The following is a 19,709-nucleotide window of genomic DNA, read 5'->3' on the forward strand; positions in this document are numbered from 1 at the left end:
TTTTACCACTTAATTTCTCTAATCTCCAATCTAGAAGAGTGTGTTGTCTGCAATTTTCAGTCAACTAATTCTTCAGTCATAACTTGCTGTCTATTCCAAACCCCTTTTCCTTTGTGAGGTGGACATGTCCTCAGTCTTGCAAATTTCTGACGTTCTCTTTGGCCCAATATCCACGTTAATATTGCTATTTTCAGGATGTGTTTCTACCTATATTCTCATCCCCACAATATCCTTCATGACATCAACTCCTTGCTATATTACAGCTGAGGTTTTTGGCTTACGGACTGCAGAACATATTGGAAATCAACAGTTTTGTCCACTCACCTCCCAATTTAGCATAACTACCTCCAACAATACTGCTACTCCTTCACCACAATGAGTTCCTCTTTTTCCAAGACCTTTTAGAAAATAAGAGTTCACCAAACTCCTCTTCAGTGCTACCAACAGTTTTGTTAGACATTTCTCCCTTGTGTTTTCTATTTTCATCTTAAATACTAACAGAGAAAAGCTTGTGAATGATTTTATCAAGGTTATTTGCTTGGCTACTGCTGTCTCCATTTCTCAATCTCCCCTTATTTTGCTCTATCTTTTGTTTGTAGCCAAAACAGTGCAGTGGGTATAATTTTGTCTTCTCCTGCTGGCAGGTTGTAGGTTGTGGTAGTTGTAAAAATCTTTAGATGGCTTTCCCACTGGGTTCTTACCCATCTCAACCTCCTTAATTTTAAGTGAGGCCAAGATGACTTTAAGTGGCCAATTAGTGGTCAATTTTCAGGCTAGCAGGAAGAGTTATGAGGCAGGAGGGAAGTCTGAATAATGACTTGCTCAGGTCTTGAGCAGAAATGATGAAGGGGTGGCAGGGGTGGGTGGTGGTTTTCCAACAATAGGCTCCTTTCAGCTTCAGGCACTGTCCCAAAATGTCTGGCTCCTGGAGTGTTTCCTCCCTCCCTGGCCTCTCCAGCAACACCCCCATCCCACTCTATCCAACTCTGAACCACCTTTCCTTTTCCTGAGACTGCAAAACTTAGCTGGACAGAACTCCCAGGACTTACTTTTTAAAAAAATCATCTATGGGACATGAGTGTCGATGGCTAGATCAGCATTTATTGCCTATCCCTAGTTGCCCTAAAGAAGGTAGTGATGAATTTTTCATCTCCAGCCTTTGGGCATGGCACAATAATGGCAAGAATCACTTTTGATCTCCATGAGTGGACACCTGGCATAATGGTTGTGCCGGGGAGGGGTTTGGAGGCCACTGAAGTTCCCATGTGGTCGGGGCATGAATTGGTCCATTATTCTCACTATTATGACACTTTAGTCTTTTTGGGGGTGAATCTCTTTTAAAACTGTGTGTTAGGGAATTTGGGGAAGGATAGACTTACTGCTTCAGCTACCTCCTTTGAACAAAGTCTACCCTGAATTCTCCCTATGCTAACATGAATGTAATGCTGCTTACTACTGAGACTTTAAGGCTGCTGTTGTACAAGAAGCCGTGTCCAATTTCTGCTTCGTTGCACTCAACTAACTTCCCTTCCCAGCTGCAGTAACCCAATGAGGTAAGGTACCAATATACAAACATATGAATCAGGAGCAGCATGAGGCCATGACCATGGCCCTTCAAGCATGCTCCGCCATTTAATAATATCATGCCTGACCAGGTTGTAACTTCAATCTCACGTTCTTCCCTACCCTTGTTAATCAAAAATATATCTGGCCCTGCTTTAAAAATATTCAAAAGACTCTGTTTCCACAGCTTTTTGAGGAAGAATGTTCCAGAGACTGTCAACAGCCTGAGAGAAGTAACACTCTTGTCATCTTTGTCTTAAATGGCAACCCCTTATTTTTAAACAGTGGCCACTAGTTTTAGGTTTTTCGACAAGAGAAAACTTCCGATCCACGTCCATTGTTTCAATACCCCTCCGGATCTTAAAGGTTTCAATCAAGTTGCCTCATATTCTTCTTAACCTCTCCAACCTTTTGTCATAAGAGAACCTACCCATTTGTGGTATTATTCTAATAAACCTTCTCTGAACTGCATTATATTGCTCCTTTAATAAGAACAGCAGTCATTTACCCCACATGTGGTCACCATGCCCTGTACAAGCAAAGCACAAACTCCCTACTTATGTAATTAATCCCCCTCACAATAAATGACAATTTTTATTAACTTTCCCGATTACTTGCTATACTTGTATCCTAGCCTGCTGCGATTCATGCACAAGGACACCCAGATCCCTCTGCACTTTAGTGCTCTGCAACCTCTCATCACTTAGATAAAAAAACTTTTTTATTCTCCCTATTAAAATAGGCAATTTCACATTTCCCCACATTATACTTCATTTGCCAGATTTTTATCCACTCGCTTAATCTATTCATGTTCATTTGTGGCCTCCTTATGTTATCTTTACAATTTACCTTCCAACCTATTTGTGTCATCAGCAAATTTAGCAACCATACTATCAGTACCTTCATTCAAGTCAGTTATAAAAATTATAAAGTTGAGATCCCAGCACTGATTCCTATGGCCAAACGCTTGTTGCATCCTGCCAGCCAGGAAAAGACTCATTTATGCCATGTATGTTTCCTGTTAGCTTGCCAATCATCAACCATTGCCAATATGTTACCATGAGCTTTTATTTTTAACAATAATGTTTGATGTGGCACTTTATCAAATGCCTTTTGGAAATCTAAATACAGTGCATCCACAGGTTTCCCTTCAACAGTGTATGTGAAACTTTTAAAGAACTCATTGGCTAAACATGATTTCCCTACTACTACCACCCCACCCTGCGTGTGTAGTTATGGTCATAAGAGGAAACTTCAGTAGACTGGAAATGGATTGATATGGACATGAGAAAGTCCTGCACTATTGCTATCTGGTCAATGGGGAGTAAATCGACTCTCTGAGCTTGAATTGTAACTTTAGATACGTGAAGATATGTCAGTGGTTTTATAGTTAAGTGTTACTACAAAGTGCAAATGTTATCCAGGTTGATGAAAGATGCCAAATGTGCAATTAGCATTTACTTATAAATATACATATACAGCAACACATTTTACTCAATATATCTGAAAAACAGGCAGAACTTCTAGTTAATTGGATTTCAGATTGGATTTTGCTTTTGAAAATACAATTTGAATTTTGGGGATTTATCAACCTGTTAAGGGGGGATGGTGAGAAGATAAAGTTCTTGACATTATTCATGAATTTCTGCCATCAATGTGTTAGTAGCAACAGAGATCAGATCTAAATTACAGATAAGGAAAAATGTAAATATTTTTTAGCATGTTGAGCTATTTATTGTTTCAATGCTCAACATATTGGCAATAGTAATCTTAGACAGAGAAATTTATTCGTTAGTAATGTGGAGTGACTTATTGCATTATTGACTTTACAACAATATTATTTTAACAATAAACGGGTATTGTGCATGTTCGTTACAATTAATTTATAATTTATATGAAAAGACATGGTGCATTTTGCAGGCAGTGATAGAAGGTAATTCTTGTGAGGTTAGTTAATTTGCTGGTGCATAATTGCAATAATAAAATTTGTAGCATTTTCAGTCTGATCTCTCAGTTCACATAGATGATGGCAAATGTGTATGAAGTCATGTTTTGAATTAATCAATTCATGATTGAGCTGTAAGGTAAAATAACTAATGGAAAGGCATTTTAAAGGCATTCCATATTTTACTATAACATTGCCCAATACGTCTGGTACATAGCATTTTCAGATTTTGTTAAAAGAATAGAGATAAATATGCTGTCAAAACCACGAGCTCATTCAGTAAAATACTTAATTAGGATCCTGTTGCTTGGTATTATAGTTAAGTTGAAAAAATGTGCATTAAATTGGAATTCAGTATTTTCTTTTAATGGATATCGTTATAAAAAAATGCTATCTTCTGACCTACTATCCAGGTACGCATGTTGTGATTCAGATTGGTTGCTGGTGCTAACTCAAAATTTAAATGAAGTTTATTCCAAAAATAATAACCGCATGAAAGAATGCCAGTATAAATTAGGATTATATTAAGAATTGTTTTGTCTACAATAACATTTTGTATTTCTAATGTTTCATTTTTTGACATTAAATTGTTAGGCTGGCAGAGATGGAAATTTTGGCCTGAAAGAAAGGTGCTTACCAGGGACTTGATGAAATCTTCTGATCTATGACAAGAGCATTCCCTCTTGCCATGCAATTGATTGTAACCTAGTTTGATGGGTATTCTCAGTATTCAACTGCAGTGATGTCATCAAACTGCCCAAGCGGCCAATTTCATGACAGGAATCTCACAGCCAACCAGGAAATGAAAGCGCTAATAATTTTTTTAAAATTTTAAAAAATGTTACAGAGAGCAAAGTAAAGATTGACATATTCGTAAGGGTTTAAGGTAGAGACTGAAACATCAAAAACCTATTTTTAAAAAAATCTAGAATTAATCATAATGGAGACATTTAAAAATATTCCATCAATGTAAAGTCATTTTTTCAGGATTGGATCAGTTGTTCAGAACTAATTATTACTCAGCTCGCTATTTAAGACCCAATGGGAAATGATTGAACAAGAAGTAACTTTTTATGCGTTTGCGACATTGATTCATGAGCAAAAAAGGGGAAGATTTCCCCGTATTTTTTGATTTTGCTGCTTGCAGGTTAGGGGTTTGTGGGAGCAGTGGATATTGTGGGGAAAGTCGTTTGGGATGGGTGGGTGGAGGTTTGGGGGGGAGGGAAGTGTAGGGTGATGGTGGAGGAGAGAGGTGGGTGGGTGGTTTGGAGGGAGATGGGTGGGTGAAAGGTGTGGGATTGGATGAATGTTAGGGGGGAGGTGTGGGGTGGGTTGTGCTGTATGAGTTGAGGAGTGGATAGATGACATGAAGGAGGTGAGGGGATGGGTGGTGTGGGAATAGTGAACGGATTGGTGGCGGGTGGATGGAGTGGGGTGGGGGGAAGTGAGTAGCTGGGTGGTGGGGAGATTGAATGGATGGTGAGGGGACTGGGAGGGTGGTGGGGTGTGGATGGTATGGGGGAAGCAATGAATGACAGATTGCAACTTCAGGTTTGCGTGTTAATATGCTGCATTTCTAAATGACAGATTCTACACATCATGAATATTTAAAGAACAACAGTACTTTAGGTTTTTCAGTTCAAGTATGCTCAATTTTCACTGCCTGCAATTTGAGATGTTAGCCTTTGTAGAATATCGCACAATCTCTCTCTCTCTCTCTGTCTCTCTTCATATAGCATCATTACTGGCCAATAGTTGCTAATCATGTTTCTATGGTACAATGGTATCACAATGAGACAGGCCCCAAGCACTACCTCAGCCACTACAAGAATTGACCCTCATTGTCAATTTAAGTACTATATTCTAACCAACTGAGCTAACCATGAAAGCCCTCATTCAAGATAAATAATTTTTTAAAAATGTTTTTAAATAAATCTTTGAGAATGAATAAATAGGTGGTGATTATTTTTGCAAGTAAACATATTTATATATTTTTGTTCATATTCTGTGTTGTGAAAATACTGTTGTTTAATGAGCTAATAGAACAGATATGATAATAAAGGATGTAGATCATGAGGTAACCATGACATCAACAGTCATGCGCTTGAGACTCTGTGCTACAAATAGAGCAGGCAGCACACTGGAGAAATGTGCCTACTTAGTAACTCACCATTTATATAGTGCACATAATGTAACTAAGGTGGTTTATTGATAATTCTTGAAGGGTTATTCATTGTGCCTAGGTGAGTTTTAAAAGCAATTAAATCAAGCAGGTAATTCTGAGTTCAAAGTTTGAATAATAGCTTAAAGAGGCTGTCAACAGGAATTTGTTTTATAAGAGGTTAACCACTTGAGGAGATTGGAAAGCATTGATCCTTTGATGAATGGGAGTTTTTTTTTCACTATCTAGTCTGTATAGTGAGAGCTGTGTTAGATTTTTAGAAGTTTGTTTTATTTCATCTCCACATGGTGAATATTGGGTGAATGGCTGTAAAATTAGAATAGAGTGTGGGAGTTGTTTGGGCATTGTGTTGGCATGGAGGGTATATGGCTCCATTGGCGGTTCGGTGAGGGGCGTACATTCATAGGAAAACCAAGAGGGTTGGGTGAAGGCAACGACAAGTGAATCAAATTTAAATGAATCAGAGGTTCAAATAAGAATCAATGTATAAGCTGGAGTGAGATTCTTTTGGACATTTCCTGTCTGGATAAACAAAGTGTAGCACCTGTGCGTTACTGAATGTTCTAAAATTAAATAACTTGTGAAGTAATATAAATAACTAAATATTAAATAAATAGCATATAAATTTAAATTGGACAACACCCATCAGTTTCTCTTTCTTCTTGGGCAGTGTCTTGGGGATTGCTTCCGCTCTGTTTGTAAGATGGTTAATGAGTTCAATGCTTGAACTATAGACTCTGTCACACTGGGGACAAGCGCTGCTTAGAGGGTTTGATAGGTGAATTGGAGCAGGCTCAAAGGGCTAGATGGCCTACTCCTGCTCCTATTTCTTACGTTCTTATGTTGGTACACTCTTTTTGATACCTCAACTTCACCTCTATCTGCCCTGACAAAGTATCTCAATTTGCTTGGTACCTTCCTGAATGAGCACTCTGCAAACATGGCTAAAGCTTTTTAGTGAAGCTGTCTTTGAGTGATTATTGCATTAATATCAGAGCTCGTTGGCTTGGAAGAGGATGTTTCTGTTGGAATACCTTTCTTGCCACAGATTTTGGAAGATCTTCTGTATTTCCCCAGTCTTTTGAGCTGTCAGCTTTACGCTGTCCAAGTCTCTGAAGCATAATTCAGAGTGTGGGAATTGCTGCTACCTCATAAACCATGACTTTTAGGCTCAGATTTGAGACCATGGTCTTCAAAATGCCTTTGTCTCCAGTCAGCCAAAGGTTGAATTGACACATTGGAAGTGATGAAGAATTTCACAAGCTATGCACTAGTTGGAAGAGGATTTATTTTTCGGGTAAAAGTGAAAGACCCATTTTGAAATACGCTTTCTGAATGAGTGCACATACAAGCAGCTTCTGCAACAAGAAGATTAAAGACTGAATCCAGAGTGATTTTGGTTTTGAATGTAAGTCAGTTGGTTAGATGGCACAGTAGTTAGCACTGCTTCCTCATAGTGCCAGGGGCCTGGGTTCAATTCCAGTCTTGGGTGACTATCAGGGGGATTAGCAGGGTAAATATGTGGGGAAAGGACCTGGATGGAATTGTTGTCAGTGCAGACTCAATGGACCGAATGGCCTCAATTTGCATTGTAGGGATTCTATGATTCTGAGCATTCACGTCCTGGTTGAGTTACTGGGACAAAGGGGCAATATCGTCAATAACCTTGAAAAATTTATCCAAAGAATGTTGAACAGCTCTTGTTTCTTTTGTTAGTAGATCTCCTTGTAGCAGTTACTGCCATCATTGATCACTTTGGCGCTGTGTTCTCTGGATCAAACTCGGTGAAGATTTACGTTGCTTATTTGAAAAGTTCATGACAATCATTTTGATGTGAACAATGGAGAGGCTGGTGTTTCTTCAGTTGTGGGCACCTCTTTTTTTTTCTAGTTGCATTAAATCCCCATTTGACAATTTTTTTCTCTTGGGGTTTGAGCAATTCCACCACAGCAGATTTCTCTCCCTCTTTAAAGCAAAGCTTCCTTTGCCAAGGTGATAATCTGCTGCTAAACTTTGGGGACAACTTCATGAAACCCTCTGAGGTTGTTGCCACATTCAGACATGATGTAACTTGATTCTGTAAATCAGTAATATTATCAATACCTTTGAGGATGCAATTGGTCTTCCAGAATTCCCTGATTATTGGCTTAGTCTCACCACACTATTTCCTGATAAGCTGGGAGAAGGTACAATGTAAATAATAAATCTTTAATGTTGCTATTTTCCCTGAACCTTGGACTGCAGCAGTGGAATCCAAATACTCTCTCAATATTAACTGCTCATTTTCCAGCCTCAAAACTCTTTAAATCCTCTAACTTAGATTCTAAAGTGGTAGTTTTTTTTCCTTCATCACACCAGACTCACTGCCACCTCTCACTGATCATTTTTAACTCATGTTTGTTGAAGCAATAAATTACCTGCACGCTTGAATCACAAGCTTCAAATGAAATCAAATGACACCAAAGTGGTAACTCTGCCTCCACCCAATACAAAGTCACTCAAGGGTCTTACCTAGACCTCCAAAATCAACAGTAGCTTGCAGACTCAGTACATCAGACTGATTTCATATTTTGATGCTGACCTATGACTTGCTCATATTGTAACATGTCATGAATATTCATTAATTTGAAACAGTTTTCAATGAAGTCCTATCCTTAAGATAAAGTTACTGGTGCACAATACTTTTGTGGCATTCTGTTCATGATCATTTAAAGGTGGTTTGCAACTTTGTGGCTTTGTGCAGTTGTGACTAAGGTAAGCATTGTCTCTGTGGCATGAAAGTGGTGAAAGGTTGGCGTTCAGGTGCAGGGAGTTGTGGTGGAGGGTGGACAGAAAGTGGTATTTGGGCGCAGGAAGTTGCGATGAAAGAAAGGGCCCAGCACCTCGGATGCAATCATCCTGCCAGGGGATTGAGGATGGTGGTGAGGGCAGTTCCAGGATTTCAGGCATAAGATGGGCCTGGATGCTGTCAATAAAGGGACCCTGAAAGTTGAATTGAGGTTTCTGGTTGGTATGGGGTGAGGGGCATGGGGGGCTGGTGGGAGAGTTTTTTTTGGTATGGTGGCAGATCCAGAATCAGATTGGGTATTCAAAAATTTCATAGGTGAAGCATGGAATTTCAGAAGCATTAGGGGAGAGCATTCAGGATCAGGGTGGGCATTTGCATTGTCTCTCGTGTTGGCACAAGGTTGGTGGGAATGGTGGGGTGGGATAGTAGAATGTTCAGGGAGATCATAAGAGGGTCTGGGCCAAGAGATAAAAGATGAGAGATTGTATTGGATAGTTGAAGGATGATAGGGCAAGTATGAGAGTGGTATAAGGAGGATAGAAGGTACAGAAACCAGTCTCAAAAGTTATATGCACCATACATTTAGCATTTTATGTCATCTACAGATTCTGTGAATGCACATTGGATTGGATTGAGTGCAGTTGAACAGAGGGATCTGGGAATACAAGTAAGAATTCCCTAAAAGTGACGTCACAGGTGGATAGGGTCGTAAAGAGTGCTTTTGGTACATTGGCCTTTATAAATCAGAGTATCAAGTATAAAAGTTGGAGTGTTATGGTAAGGTTATATAAGGCATTGGTGAGGCCGAGTTTAGAGTACTGTGTACAGTTTTGGTCACCTAGTTACAGGAAGGATGTAAATAAAGTTGAAAGAGTGCAGAGAAGGTTCACGAGGATGTTGCTGGGACTTGAGAAGCTGAGTTACAGAGAGAGATTGAATAGGTTAGGACTTTATTCCCTGGAGCGTAGAAGAATGAGGAGAGATTTGGTAGAGGTGTATAAGATTTTGATGGGTATAGATAGAGTGAATGCAAGCAGGCTTTTTCCACTGAGGCTAAGAGAGAAAAAATACCAGAGGACATGGGTTAAGGGTGAAAGGAGAAAAGTTTAAAGGGAATGTTAGGGGGAGCTTCTTTATGCAGAGAGTGGTGGGAGTGTGGAGTGAGCTACCGGATAAAGTGGTAAATGCGGGGTCACTTTTAACATTTAAGAAAAACTTAGACGGGTTCATGGATGAGAGGGGTGTGGAGGGATATGGTACAAGTGCAGGTCAGTGGAACTAGGCAAAAAATGGTCCGGCATAGTCAAGAAGGGCCAAAAGGCCAGTTTCTGAGCTGTAATTTTCTATGGTTCTATGAAGTGGGAGAGGTCCATTTTGGGTGGGTAGCTTTCATGTTGTGCGCACTTGATTAATTAGTTAAATGGATGATAATCACGGATGGCACGCTCTCATATTTCTACCCTCTTCACACAGTGCAATTACTTTAAAAATCACGGGTCTCATTCATCTGATATTCCTGCAATATTGAGCGCAGAAGGCAAGAATGCGAAAAAGATGAGTTCTTGCAGTTCTGCAACAGAGGCTGCAAGGCTAGCAACAGCAGCACTAGTGGGGAAGGCTGGTCCAGATGCAGTCACATAGGGAAGGCATTGGTGAAGAATGATACTGGTATGTCAAAACATCTGGAGGAGAAGAACAAATACCTCCAGATGTCAGAGAGGGCGTGTGGGAAGATGCCCTGGGAAATGGTCACCAAGATATTCTGGTCATTTCATCAAGACATGTTGTCATGTGGATTTGTTGGCAGGTTACAGTAATTTTTACACCAGCAATGGCTTTGAGGGGGTGATGTGTAATATATGTGGCATTTTACAGACAGCCACATGAAGATGCTTAAGGGGGATGTCTTATTTTGTTATTTTATCCGCTTTATCACTGATGAAGACAGCTGTGTTCAATGTCTTTACTGTGTGGACTTAGAATATGTGGTTATTTTTTCTTTATTTGTTTGGCACAGGCATCAAAGGTTGAATGGTCTTTTTCCATCTATAACGTTTCTATGGTTCTATATACTATGGGGAAGAGTGCAAAAAATGAGGATTTTTCAGAGCATCAGGAGGAGGCCATTAATCCAAATAAGCCTTTCATGGATGCCAGGACCATAGACAGATGTGTAGGGATGCTGGGGACAGCCTGTTTTATACAAGGTTCACACAATAATGACACACCTTGTTATGACCAGAATGGATGTTATTTGCTGAGCAAGTCAAATCCCAGAGGGAAACTTATCTTATTGATCATGATCTTTTTTGTATTCTGAGAAGAAGAGAAACCTACTAATCCCAGAAGCATAGAAATCCATCATTTTTACCTTCTTGTTGAACATTATACCAACCACAAAAAGCATAAGGTCCTTAATAGAACTACCTCTCTCCATGCTCTGTTGGCCTGTGATTTTACTTCACTGATGATGATGTTATAATTACATATTTAACATTAACACTTTATATTATGTAGCACTACATGCCAATTGCCATCCTATCTGTGGATAAAGTCATACACTCAAATACCTAAGACATGGCAGAACACATGGAGTAAATGGACTGCTCCATACCCAACAACAGAATCATTGCCAGTCTTCATTATATCTGGCTAGTCCAGCCTCGCTGTCTAAAACCAATTGTGCTCCCTTCTCATCAATGATCTTCCTTGCCTTTTCCTCGGCTGCTGTGAGTAATCTGATGCCAGAAGCGCTTCCTATTCACCTCCACTCCTGGGAATTGTGGGTCTGCTTGTCCTTCTGGAAAAGTACAAAATTTTATTGACATGTAACAAATGGCTCTGAACTCCCTTGTCTGCATGCATCCTTATCACATACTCGCCTGATATTTACATATTGCTTCAAGGTGCATACAAAAGGCATATTTCCTCAAGTTATTTCCTCAAGTTTTGTCCTCAAATGCCACATGGATTCTGAATAATCTCACATTCATCTTTCTGACATAGCAGCTCATTTACACATGCACATTATTGGTGACCATGCAAGAGACACCTTTTGAAGATGCAACACTGGTACTTCCCTTGTGGATTGGAATAGATTGACAAGTTTCCTGCACTGGACCCAGTTTCAATTTATCATCCCACGGTTGCTCACCTCCTCTGCAACTCCCTTCAGGCCACCTCGGTCTAGCAGGAGGGTCTTCTGATGCCATCTGTAGAAAAGATCACCTGCTGTCCTTTCCTGACATCCTGGAGCAGGACCTGCAAGGAGGCATTGCTGAACTGTATGGTTAGTATGGTTCAATGGTCAAGTATTGGGTCTGATGGAGTCTTAGGATCAAACAGGGATGAATATAGCAGTCAAAAGAGAAAATGCTGGAAAACCTCAGTAGGTCTGGCAGCATTTGTAAGGAGAAAAAAGAGCTGACTTAACTTGTTTCACAAAGGGTCATCTGGATTCAAAAGGCATAGAGTGGGAAATATTTATACTACAGGGTGAGGGAATGAAAGATGAGTCATAGCCACAGAAACAAGAGGAAAGGCTGCTAATGGCAGTCCATAGAGAGAATAAAAGGTGTGAATGACCAAACGGCAGAGAAGCTGATATCAGAGGGTAAGCTGTGATAGATAAAAGGGTGTGTGTGTGTGTGTGTGTGTGGGCGTGGGTGTGTGTGCGCGCGTGGGAGTAGAGGGGGGCGGGGAGGTGAGTGGCGGAATGGGTGGGAGAGAGATAAAATTGAGAAATTTAATAAAAATTTAAATAAAATGAAAACAAAGGGTTTGTGATGGGGTAGAGCCAATCATCTGAAGCTATTCTACCCTGCAGCTTAAATGTGCACATTTCACATGCCATCAGCATTTAGAATTTTATTTATAATCATGTGTGAAATGACAAAAAGAGAGCATGAAAGTTGCACACATTCCTCGTTACAACTTCAGATGTTTTGTTAACAAATTCCAGGCTGAGCTGGCCTGCCACCTTTTGCATTGAATGCAGGCTCAATTGCAAATTACAAAATATAAGTGGGTAGATTATTGGAAATAAAGCTTTCCTGCATAGGTTTTAGATATAGAGATGGTGCAGCTCATATTTACTCATCTTTGGTACAACACCAAAGCTGAAAAATTGTTCAGAAATTCTGGTAAAACTGGAGGAAAAGAAGGACTTGCATTGATGTAGTGCTTTTTGAAACCACCAGACATCGCAAAGCAATTTACAGTCATTGAAGTACTTCTAAAGTGTAATCTCAAATGTAGAAAATGTGGGAGCCAATTCCAATTCTCTTCCTGCACCTAGCAATGCACTAGAGCATACTTTCATCTGCTCCCATAGCTAGTAATTCCTGGAACAGGTCGCTAGTTTGTTACCAGAGGCTTGTAGCTTGAGGTGCACTACTTCACATCAAGCATGGCTGACTAGGAATCTCTTGCTCTTGCCTCTAGCTATTGGTGTGTTGGAAGGATTTGCAGGTTTACTTTTAACATGTTTGACCATGTTATAAACACACTTTTATTGGCCTTTAAGTCCTAGGGTAGGAATTGAATCCAGAATTTTTGGCTCAGAGAGGGATACTATCACTGTGCCACAAGACCACCTGGGAACGAATTAGCACACAGCAAACTCACATACTTAGCAATATGATAAAGATCAGGTAATCTGTTGTGATTTTGATTGACAGATAAATATTAGTTAAGAATACAGGAATAACCTCTGTGCTCTTCAAAATAGTGCCATGGGGTCTTTTACTGCCTTTATAATAATTTATAGGAAAAAAGGGCTAGGGAAAATAATTCCTTCTCAGATTAAAGAAAAGTTGGAAGTGCTGGGTCTACTTATGGCCTTGTATTAGAGATGGTTTGGACATAAACTTAGAAAGCGTGATGTCAGAACATGCTGATAAATTTTTAGAAAAGAACTTTAAACTGCAAGAAAAACTGCAAAATATTTTTGGAAAACATATTGAAAATAGATGGCAAAAGGAGTATAAGTGATGAGGAAAAGCGTTTTCACCCAAAGGATGGCTGAAGTCTGGAATGAAATTCCTGAGAATGTGGTAGAGTTTAAAGTTAAAATGTATTGATCGGCATCACAAGGAGGCTGAAATTAACACTGTAATGAAGTTACTGTGGAAATTCCCTAGCCGCCACATTCTGGTGCCTGCTCAGATAAACTGAGGGAGAATTTAATGGCTAATGCACCTAACCAGTACATGTTTTGGGCTCTGGGAGGAAACCGGGGTACCTGGAGGAGGCCCATTCAGACACGGGAGAATGTGTAGACTCCACACAGACAGTGACCCCAGCTGGGAATTAAACCCAGGTCTCTGGTGGTGTGAGGCAGCAGTGTGGGTAGGTTTGAGTGAGGTACTCAAAAGGAAATTGGATTACTATCTGAAAATAAATAATGTGAAAGGCTACAGGAATGAGACAGAGGAATAGGACTATGTAGAATGCACATTCAGAGAGTCAGTGCATTTTGATGGGCTGAATGGCCGATTCTATGATTAGCTGAATTGGCAGGCATATGGCAGATGCAAGGAAAGGAGAAGATGTGGGAGATCAGAATGCAACAAACTGGAGCACACTTTCAATGGAAAGAAAACAAAAGTATGAATGAACAATGAGATTTGTAGTACACATACTGAACACAATTTTCCAAAAATATGAGTGCTGGTAGATAAGCCATAAGAAGAGCCTACCAAGTTGTGTGTTTTGTCTTTACAAAGCACTTTAATGTAAAAAAAATGTTGCAAGACATTTGATATATACATAAACAAGCAAATATAGTGGGGGGGGTGATTCTCCCAACCTGCCCTGCAACTTTTCTAGCATGGTGTGGTGGGAGAATCTCAGGCATGTGTGGGATTTGTGAATATGTTCCTGCCGCGTGCTTATCTCCCAGCACTGGATTTCTGGTACTGTCTGATTCACGCTGGAAACTCACCAGGTAAGTACTTTACAATTTAATTTAATGTGATTAGTGGGCCCGGGCCTGAATCCTCTGGGCCCACTAGCATCTCCCACCACACCAGGAGTAATTCACTCACTCCAGCGGGTTTCAGGCTAGCTGCCTACTTTCAGGGAACTAGCCGCCTGACACCACTGGAGAGAAGGCGGGGGGTGGTGTCAATCAGGGCACTCCAGGAGATTGGATGGTGGGGTGGTGCCCCCCTGGGCTAGGCACACTGGCAATACCAACCTATGCCACCAGTACTGCCCACAGGGCAAAGCACCCATGCCCAGGAGGCACCTTGGCACTGCCCACCTGCCAGCGTGAGGGGTATTGGCACTGTGGGTGGGGGGGTGCTGGAGATCAGGGGTAGGGAGGGGGAGGCTGGCCCGTGAACGGCCAGGGGGTCCATGATCAAGCCGTGGAGGGGTCAGGGGATCAGCACTGCGTGGCTCCCAGGCTGGCTGACAATCTGGAGTCACTGTGCATGTATAGAGTTCAGCTGGTTTTTCAACGTCCTGGGTAGGAATAGACTCGACCCCCTGAAGTTGAATGATATTCACGTTGGTGGCCTCTGTATTGCAGAGTGTGAGAGATTCTGGTGTGAACTGCCACTGAAAAGACAGCATGAATTGCTCTAGTTTTCCTGCAAATTTGACATTTAGAACTTCTTTGGGAGAATTCCATCCACCATCTTTATTGCATTTTTTTTAATCTGCCCATTCAGTCACTTCAAAAATCTCCATTTTGTCATCAAATAAGATACAAACTTAACAAATCTTTGTTGAATCTTCAGGATTGTTCAGAATTTTATCTCCATTAATGGATTCTATGGGGGTAATTTTACCAAAAAACTATGAAACGTTAGTTCTGGCGAGTAAAACAATATATTTCCATCCAGCTCTTAGTCCACTCTGTTATTAAAAAAAGTTTGGTGTGTTTCACACTCATGTAGGGGGGTGAGGCTTCAACACACTGGCAAAGCACAACTGCATGGAGATTGGGGCACCATGATCAAAGCAGCAAGTAAACTTTTCCACCCTGTCCCACCACAGAGCTTTCGGAGGCTTTGTTCCCCCGCTACCCACCACCCCCCCACCCTCCCCCCACCAAATCTACAACCCCAATCAGAGCCGGCATTTCCCCCATACCCCCAATCGGAGTTGGTATTTCTCCACCCCGCCCCCATCCCTCTTCCACTCCTCTGACCAAAGCTAGCATTTCTTCCTCCCACCCACACAGCCATCGCCGGCACCAGCCCTTCCCCAAATAGCTATCACCAGCATCCCCAGCTCCCACACCCATTCCTGTCTATCATCACATATAAATAACCCCACTCCCCCCCCCACCAGGAGGTTCCCACTGGGATCCTCCCCTGATACTGTCCCCAGCACCATGCCAACCTGGCATTACCAACTTGTGCTGGTGGACACTACCAGAGCACTATCTGGCCATGTCCCTCTCCCCTAGGGTAATACCTTTACGCCCTGAGGTATCCCCACGGCAGGTTCATGTCTCATTGTGGCAAGGTTTGAAAATATGGCAGTGGCTCAATGTCTGGTAGAGGAGTCTTTAATTATATGGTAATATATTAACATGAATGTAAATCAAAATCATGACCATTATGGGTGTGAACCTAATTATATCAGCGGCGGGGAGGGGGTGTGTGGGGGGGGGGGGGGGGGCGATGAAAATTTGAAATTATGATCTTATCAGCAAGATTGGGGATTTTCTAGTTTTGCCAGATCTTGAGCCCCGACCCACATTCCTGTGGATGGTGAATGTGGGCTCAAGATGCCACCCTATAAATTTGTTCACAATTAACACTAGGCTAACCATTTACACCATTTGCAATCTGAAAGTAGCGCTTATTGCTCCAGATTTAGTTGTGTTTTTCATTGAAACTTTTAATGAGATAAGTATTTTTATCCATAATTCTTCACTAAACCACTAAAGTAAATGCATCCATGTTTCATAATGGCATACTCATAAAATATATACTTGATTTTACTGTACACAAAGATTTTGGTAGATTATTTCTGCCAGAATGTATTATATTTACAGTCACTGTTATATTTCAGGCCTTGCATACCTAATCTAGCAATTTCAATACAGGGACCATTGCTTTGTAAGTTTACATGAAATTTTAAACTACATCTGTTTGTCTTTTCAGATGGACCTTAAAGACCCCATGCCTGAGAGTGCCCTGGCCAATTTTCCTCCCTGGATTTTAACATAAAAATGTAATTCATCACATTTGCTGTCTGTGGGACATTTTTTGTCTACAAACTATCTGCCAGATTGACTACAAGCAAATTAATTCATTCGTTGTGAAGCACTTTGAGGTGATCACAGGACAATGAAATGACAAATGCAGTTTCTTTCTAACTTCACAATTTGATTTATTAATACGTTCAGCCTTCACTGAGGCTTTCAGTTTTTATTTCAGTCTAGCTCAAGGCAAACTTTTTAATTGACTATCATCACAAAAGCCTGGATTGTAAGGGTTACCACGGTCTCCAATGCCCTGGGTTAAAATGTTGGACGGGGAGTCCATCCAATGCTAAGATCAACATTAACTGAAGATGAGACTCACACCTGTTTCCCAGCAAGAAGTCCTGGCCTAAAAGAATTGTAGACCAATCAGATTGGATGGTAGTCCTTTAGTGCCAGCAGTGCCAGCCAGTGGCTACTGCTGAGACTACAGGTAGTCCTGCCAAACTGAGGAGCCCAGGCAAATCAGGGAAGGTGGTCATTGCCAAGGGGAATAGGGGTCTGGGTTCAAGAGGACAGAGGGGAGGATTAAGGGATATAATGGTAGAGGTGCCTCTGGTGGGCCCAAAGAGCCCAACAACCAGCCTGTGCAACTAAACACTGGCGGTGGCAAAATGACACTCTTAAGTGGCCACTAGTTGGCCAATTAAGGCCTCAGTAGGGCCAAGAGCAGGCAGATGACACCACACCCTCAAACTCATGGTCAGAGGCACGTAAAATCCAGCCCAAGGAAAAATACACACTTTGGAAAAGTAATGAACAAAAGTTAAAAATGTGAATATGTTAGTTAATTTGTTAAAATGATGCAAGCACATTGGAGTATGTTGCTGTGGGATTCAGGATGTATTTTCCCACTCTACTGACTCATTCTTTGTAAAGTATGCAGGTAGTCCTCAAACCTATAACACAATTGGTTCCTGAAAGCTAGATTGTGAGTCAAATCATCATTAGTTAGAATCAATTTTCCCACAGGAATAATGGTAAAAATTGGGGATTGATCCCTGAACCAAGGCCAGAAATTACTCATAGTGTTAAACGCTCTCAGCTCTTGCCTTGTCAGGTTCCTGTGGTGACTGTTAACGTCTGTACTCCTTAGTACGAGTTCCTCGGTTAGTGTGGGGAATATTATGAAGTCATTGATCACTGTCAGTTGCCTATTTAACCTTGAGCTAAGTGAGTGTGAGGACTTATTAAACATAACATAAGCATATAAATGGATTTTAAAAAATTGAACTGAATTAAACACTCATTTCCAACCTAATTAAGATAACTCAACATGCCCAGTTGTATAGATGGGTGATACAGAATGTCGGTGCACATATATGAATGTGCTGATGTGGTGTGGTGAAGTTGAAATGGGTGTTGTTTTAAAATCAGTGGAAGTGCCATTCGTTGCAACTGGAACATCATAAACTAGAGGACCGCCTGTAATTCCAAATCCAGGAATCATTTTGGTACTGTTTTCTGAACCACTTCTAATGATAGAATCCTTTTGCAGAAAGGTTGCCTAAAGTTGTGTACAAGATTCTATACGAGGTCTCATTGGTAATCAAACAAAGTACAAAATATCAAAAATTATATCTAAAACCTTTCCTTTTGCAGACTTAATAGGTTGCTCTGTAATATTTATTCATCATGTCTCTAGAAATGATGTTTTCTTCAACAATATTCAGCACCTTAAATTTATTGGGACAAATTGAGTCATGGAACCTAATTAATTAACATTAATATCCAGTTACAAATTTTTGCTCTTCCCTGTATTTATCAATGTCCTAAAACCCTGTATCCTCAGAAAAGACATGCCCACCTTCAAATAATATATAAATAATGTGCATAGCAAAGAACCTTTTGTAGAAATCCAGGGATCACTCACTGGGCAAAATTTATGCATTTCAGACCAGCCAAACAACTTGTTATTAATTCCACAAAGCCATTGGATAGCCCTCATCCATTGGTTATTAGTTACTTCAGCTAGCTATAAAAGTCAACTAAATAGATGAGATTCTCCATTCACATTTGTTACTAAGCTTTAAATGTGAACTCATCCAATTGCCTCGGTTTCAGAAATGTTGTGGGAACCAAGCTCCATGCATTTACTTCCCTATAGTCAAAGGGGAACATAGTGATTGAACAACTTTTATTCAAAAAAAGGATTAAAATGTATATTTCTACACCTTCAGAAAATAACCTATTTTGTGACTTGTACTTGTGCTTGAGGAAGAAGTTTAATCAACTTTATTTTAAGAAGGAGAACTTGCAGAGGTTGCTGATCTTGCAGCTGAAAGATGAAGGAGGTGCAATGTTTATGGAAAGCTATGACCAACTTGCCATAAGATTTCCAATGTAAGATTAAATGAATTGCATATAAAACCAGTTTCTTCCCTCCTCGTTCATCAACACATGTAAGTTGTTTGTCACTGCCTCATAATTTATTCATAGTTCTGGCTGAACGGAGAAATCAATAAAACTGTCTTGTAAATAAGGAACAGCAAAAGGTTTAGATTTATCAGCTTTGTACCATATTATGGAAATATAGTCATGTCCCCCTACTACTGATATACATTTGTCAAAAGAGGCCAGGCATACTGATGGAATGAAAAGTTGTGTTTCCTATATTTTGCAAAATGACCGACTGAAGAATTGAGCATTTCTTTGAGTTTTAATAATACTAAGCACTGTATAAGATGAGGAAATTTCCCATTCTTAAGTGTTTTTTGTTTGTGCTTTATTCATGCATTATTATAATGGACTGTTAAAAGACTTAAAAATAAATCAAGTGTCGGAAGAAACCACTTTTAATTATATAAAATTATTCCTGTATTTCTACCTGAAGCGCAAGGTAAAATTACACAAATCAATGGCCAAAGTATTTAAAAAAAAGACGCTGCATGTAATATTTAGAGTTACATGGAGCAGGATTTTGGTGGTCAAATAGGAGTGAGAATCAAATGGGAAACCCAAAGTCATCCACAGGCACTTCCGTCTAGAAGAATAAGGACAGCAGATA

At 40.4% G+C, this 19,709-nt stretch overlaps 1 protein-coding gene across 10 annotated transcripts in view; it reads left to right on the plus strand.

Moving 5' to 3' along the window:
- The window catches only part of LOC145344938 (sterile alpha motif domain-containing protein 12-like), a 62,467-nt gene extending 42,976 nt beyond the window's left edge, over positions 1-19,491 (plus strand). For all 10 annotated transcript variants that reach the window (XM_080192300.1, XM_080192304.1, XM_080192305.1 and 7 more), the window contains exon 5: positions 16,602-19,491. In XM_080192300.1, the coding sequence (XP_080048426.1) occupies positions 16,602-16,612 (11 nt within the window). In that variant the 3' untranslated portion in view covers positions 16,613-19,491. The remainder of the gene's footprint in view (positions 1-16,601) is intronic.
- The last annotated feature ends 218 nt before the right edge of the window (positions 19,492-19,709 follow it).

Source organism: Carcharhinus amblyrhynchos, chromosome 7, assembly GCF_965287045.1.
Source record: "Carcharhinus amblyrhynchos chromosome 7, sCarAmb.v2.hapA, whole genome shotgun sequence".
NCBI lineage: Eukaryota > Metazoa > Chordata > Chondrichthyes > Carcharhiniformes > Carcharhinidae > Carcharhinus > Carcharhinus amblyrhynchos.